Genomic DNA, 4945 nt, shown 5'->3' on the forward strand with positions numbered 1-4945 from the left:
ATATTCTTCTATTAATATAGTATTTGTTTAATACAACACAGTGCCTCTGTTACAGTGAGGCTGTTAAAACCAAAAATGCTCTATGCCCCTCAATAATTAAATTAAATCTTGTTTAAGACGTATGTAATTACGCAAACTTTTTAATTTTCCAAGTTCTAAGCCGCGTGAAAAAGGCTAATGCCTCTCATTGACAAAACATTATATATACACTATCATGTGTTATGGACAATTCCCCTATCATATCTTCATTCTCTGCAACCTCTAGAGGGTTTTTTTTTTCAGAGTTTGAGAGCAGAGAAAACAATGGGTTCAACCCAAAACACTGGTTCCACTCTTAGCTCCGATGAGGAAGCAATGTTAATGGCCATGCAACTCTCCTTCGGATCAGCCTTACCCATGATCCTCAAGTCGGCTATAGAGCTCGACCTGCTTGGGATCATCGACAAAGCTGGTCCAGGCGCTTTGCTGTCTACGAAAGAAGTTGCTGCCCAGCTCTCCACAACCAACCCTGATGCGCCTCTCATGCTAGACCGCATGTTTCGAGTGCTGTCGAGCTACTCGGTCCTCACTTGCTCCTTGCGCACTCTTCCCGACGGTAAAGTCGAGAGACTCTATGGTCTTGGCCCCGTCTGCAAATTCTTTACCAAGAACGAGGATGGTAGCTCTATTTCCACCATATCTGTCTTATCTCAGGATAAGGTTTTTATGGACAGCTGGTAACCAATTCTTTCATTTTTCCTATCTATTCATTGAATCTATTATTTGCCGGTTTTTATGGACAGCTGGTAACCAATTCTTTCATTTTTCCTATCTATTCATTACATCTATTATTTGCCGGTTTAATATATTTTGGAATGTTTACAGGTATCACTTGAAAGATGCAGTGTTGGATGGTGGATCTCCATTTAAAAGGGCCAATGGTATGCCTGTATTTGATTACCTCGGCACGGATCATAGACTCAACACGAATTTCAACAAAGGAATGTTCGATTTATCTTGCATTAACATGAAATGGATTCTTGAGAGATATGATGGCTTTGAGGGACTAAAAACACTGGTTGATGTTGGGGGTGGTACTGGTGTCGCACTTAACATGATTGTCTCCAAGTACCCCAACATAAAAGGGATCAACTTCGATTTGCCTCATGTTATCGAGAACGCTCCTACTATCCCTGGTACGATATTATCAGCTTTTTCCAACTACTTAAAAAACCAACAGATAAACTAACATGTTTTGAAAATGATACTTGGTTGTTGTAGGTGTGGAACATGTTGGTGGAGACATGTTTGTGAGCGTTCCGAAAGGAGATGCGATTTTTATGAAAGTAAGTAGACATAAAGTTAAGAAATTCTGTCGACTTGGTAAACCATGTATAACTTATGCTTGGACATGTATGTGTTGGTGGTGCAGGTTATATGCCACAGTTTTGACGATGAAAGCTGCCTGAAAATTTTCAAGAAGTGCTACGAGGCTTTGCCGGAGAATGGAAAAGTGATAGTTGTGGAAAACATACTTTCGGATTACCCAGATTCAGGCCCTATCACAAAGTTCACCACCTTATCTGATGCTTTCATGCTGGCTTGCAACCTTGGGAAAGAGAGGAGTGAAAATGAGTTTGAGGCACTGGCAAAGGGTGCTGGATTTCAAGGCTTTCAAGTCAAATGTTATGTTTATAGCATCTGTGTTATGGAGCTTCTCAAAAGAGTTTGAACTTTTGTCTTTGAACTTTATAAGAATTCATCTGAATAATTGCATAGTCGGATTTCATAGTTTGAATCCACTTGTTTAATAAGCAGTTACATATCCAAAAATTAAAAAATAAGGGTTTGTTAGTAGTCTAACAGAAGTGATAAGTATGAGTGTGTTGCTGATTATAACGGATTTGTAACTATGACATACACGTGGCATTAGCTGTGTGGATCAGTTGTTAATTAGTTAGTAGAGTCATTAGAGCTAGCTGCTCATATAGTGTATATAAAGTCGTGTATACTTCAGTAATAAAGCATGCAAGTTTTCCAGTATCTTTCTATGTTAAACAACCATTCCAACATGGTATCTCTCGCCATAGATCTTGGGGTTTTCTTTTTCGCTGATTGAAGTTCTTTCTTGCTTCTTGAAGTTCTTTCTTGATGGAGTTCACTGTCAATGCTAAGTCATTCACTCACAAGAAAGTAAATATTGTTCTTGATGAGATGAATTTTCTCCTTTGGAAGAAACAGATTTTGCTCACCATTCAGAGCCATCGTTTGGAACGTTTTCTTACCGGTGCTGTGGTGACTCCACCTAAAACTATTATTGATATGATGGTATCGCTCGTGTTAATGAAGCCTATGAAGACTTTGTGGCACAAGATAGTGCTCTTTCCTCGTGGTTGTTATCCACTATCAGTGCCCATCTTCTTCCCCAATTTGTTGGTGCTGAAACGGCGGCGGTTGTAAGGAATACTATTATTCAATTCTTTGCTAATCGCTCAATGACTGCGATAATGAGTCTCCACTATAAGCTTCAGTCATTAAAGAAAGGAGGTGATAGTATGCATACTTACCTTACTCGTATGAAGGAAGTTTGCGATGCTTTAGCTTCTTGTGGTAGTGTTGTGCCTCAAGTTGAGCACACTGCAAGTATTCTGAAGGGTCTTCCATGAGAATATCAACCCTTTATGGCAGTTATAACTTCCCTGAGGGAAACGTTGTCCTTGGATAACATCTATACTATGCTTCTTGATGTAGAGACACAACTGGCTAGTTTTGAAGTTCAGTTGGAAACCTTACCGATGAGTGCTAACGTTGCTCAGGGGGAGATTCGAAACCCGATGATATCAAGTTCAAGTTATGATCACCGATCTGGAACTAGAACTGGTGGTAGAGGTTGTGGTCGGTCACGGGTGCAATGTTAGCTTTGTGGGAAGATTGGACACCTTATCGATCAATATTGACATAGATTTGATGAAGATTTCTCATGTGTTACTGCTGCTAGTCATGGATCAAATCAATCGAATTATAAGGCAACTTTTTCTACATATAACTCGACAGTTTCATCTTCTAATACTGGATATGAGTTTTGTGCCAAACACAAGTCTGGTTCGTCTGTGGCTGGTCAACCACAAGCTCATGCTTCTTCGATGTCCTCTGAATGTTGGGTAGTTAACACAGGTTCCACACATCATGTGACCTCAGACTCCAATAATATCTTGAATCCAATAGAGTTTCTTGGTCATGGGAAACTTCTAGTTGGCAATGGTATGCCACTTGATGTAACTTTGGTTGGTCATTCTCATGTTCATGCTCATTAACATATACTTTTGCTAAATGATTTGTTGCATGTTGCTCAAATAACCAAGAGCTTGCTTTCCATCTTTAAGCTTGCTAGGGACAACAACGTTTTCTTAGAATTCCATGCAAATAGATGTTATGTTCGTGATGAGGCAACCATGAATATTCTACTTCAGGGAGAGGAGCATAAAGGTTTATACTCATTTGCTATGGATAATAGCTCTTTAGGAGTCAATCTTGCAGAAGTCAATACTAGTTTAGCTTCTTCCTCTATGGAAGATCTTTGGCACATGCGTCTTGGTCACCCTTGAAACCCTAGTGAAGTTAGCTAGTGAACTAGGCATCAAAGTTCATTCCAATGTAAATAAGAGTTGTGTAGTATGTCATATGGCAAAAAGTCACAAATTACCCTTTATCGAATCAAATACATCAGTTGCTGTTTCTTTTAATCTTGTTTATTCTGATTTATGGGGACCACCTCATGTGGCATCCAATGGATTTCGGTTTTAAGTTTCATTTGTGGATGCATTTACACGACATACTTGGATTTATCTGTTAAAAAGTAAGGATGAAGTTGTATTGGCATTTCTAATGTTTCAAAAACTTGTAGCTAATCAGTTTGGTAGTTCTATTAAAGCTTTACAAACTGACTGGGGAGGTGAGTTTCACAGTCTATCACATGTGTTGGCCAATGAAGGAATCTCACATCGATTAACATGTCTGCAAACCTCTGAACAAAACGGGGTCGTAGAACGGAAGCACCGTTATGTTATTGAGCTAGCACTTGTTTTATTAGCTCAAACATCTCTGTCAGTAAAATACTGGTCCTATGCTATTGTTTCAGTAGTTTACTTGATCAATTGTCTTCCTATTAAAGTCCCACAAGGCTTATCTCCCTTTGAGAAGCTATATGAAAAGAAACCAGATTACTCCATGACGAGGGTTTTTGGTTGTCAATGTTTTCTCCATCTGAGGCTGTTTCAAAAGCATAAACTATCGTTTAGATCTCAAACCTGCACTTACCTGGGTATTAGTCCTCCACACAAAGGGTTTCAGTGCTTGGCGTCTGATGAAAGAGTTTACATTTATAGACATATTTAATTAGTTTATGTTTCAATTTACAAGACAAGGAACTTGTGACTCTTTAAATCTCAAGAATCTGTAAATTCAACTTCTCATCCATCCCATCCATTACGAGTTGTTAATTTAAGGAATACATGTCTTCAATATTCACACGATGTTCCAAATACTGTTGTACAAACCACTGTGAATAGTGGGTTTGATTGTGCTCCAAGTAATGTTGTATCAGGAAGTATTGTACCTGCATGATCTAATGATATTAATGCTGGTACAAGTCATAATGAAGTTAACATCGTTCGTGTAACTACTGATGCTACTATTGAGTCTGAAAGTATTGCACCTGCAATGGATACTGGTAGTAGTCTTGGTGAGCCTAATCTTGTTGGTATTAATCCTACTGTTATTACTGAATCTAATGTTGTGGGGTCTTTATCTCATGTTCATCCTATGATGACACGTCGTAGGTGTGGCATTTTTAAACCTAAAGTGTTTTTGATTACTGAGGATTGTAACATCCCAAACAACGAGTTAGTGACTAAATTGTAAAAGTTCAGAATTTGGTGATTAAGATAGAATAATTGAATAGTTCGAA

The 4945-nt window shown here is 38.6% G+C and overlaps 1 protein-coding gene across 1 annotated transcript; it reads left to right on the forward strand.

The window, feature by feature from the left end:
- Positions 1-224: 224 nt before the first annotated feature.
- On the forward strand, positions 225-2008 carry LOC120178120 (caffeic acid 3-O-methyltransferase-like). Its single transcript, XM_039184064.1, has 4 exons — positions 225-716; positions 865-1175; positions 1261-1325; positions 1412-2008. The coding sequence occupies exons 1-4, from the start codon at positions 304-306 to the stop codon at positions 1709-1711; spliced, it is 1089 nt and encodes a 362-aa protein (XP_039039995.1). The 5' UTR covers positions 225-303; the 3' UTR covers positions 1712-2008.
- Positions 2009-4945: the final 2937 nt, after the last annotated feature.

Source organism: Hibiscus syriacus, unplaced genomic scaffold (assembly GCF_006381635.1).
Source record: "Hibiscus syriacus cultivar Baekdansim isolate YM2019G1 unplaced genomic scaffold, ASM638163v2 tig00112344_pilon, whole genome shotgun sequence".
In the NCBI taxonomy this organism is placed as follows: domain Eukaryota; kingdom Viridiplantae; phylum Streptophyta; class Magnoliopsida; order Malvales; family Malvaceae; genus Hibiscus; species Hibiscus syriacus.

Bases quoted from the DNA above. Each gene is read 5' to 3' on its own strand.
- LOC120178120 (XM_039184064.1), top strand. From the start codon at position 304: ATGGGTTCAACCCAAAACACTGGTTCCACTCTTAGCTCCGATGAGGAA. The intron at 717-864 runs GTAACCAATTCT...GAATGTTTACAG, and splicing joins AAGGTTTTTATGGACAGCTG to GTATCACTTGAAAGATGCAG. The intron at 1,176-1,260 runs GTACGATATTAT...TGGTTGTTGTAG, and splicing joins GAACGCTCCTACTATCCCTG to GTGTGGAACATGTTGGTGGA.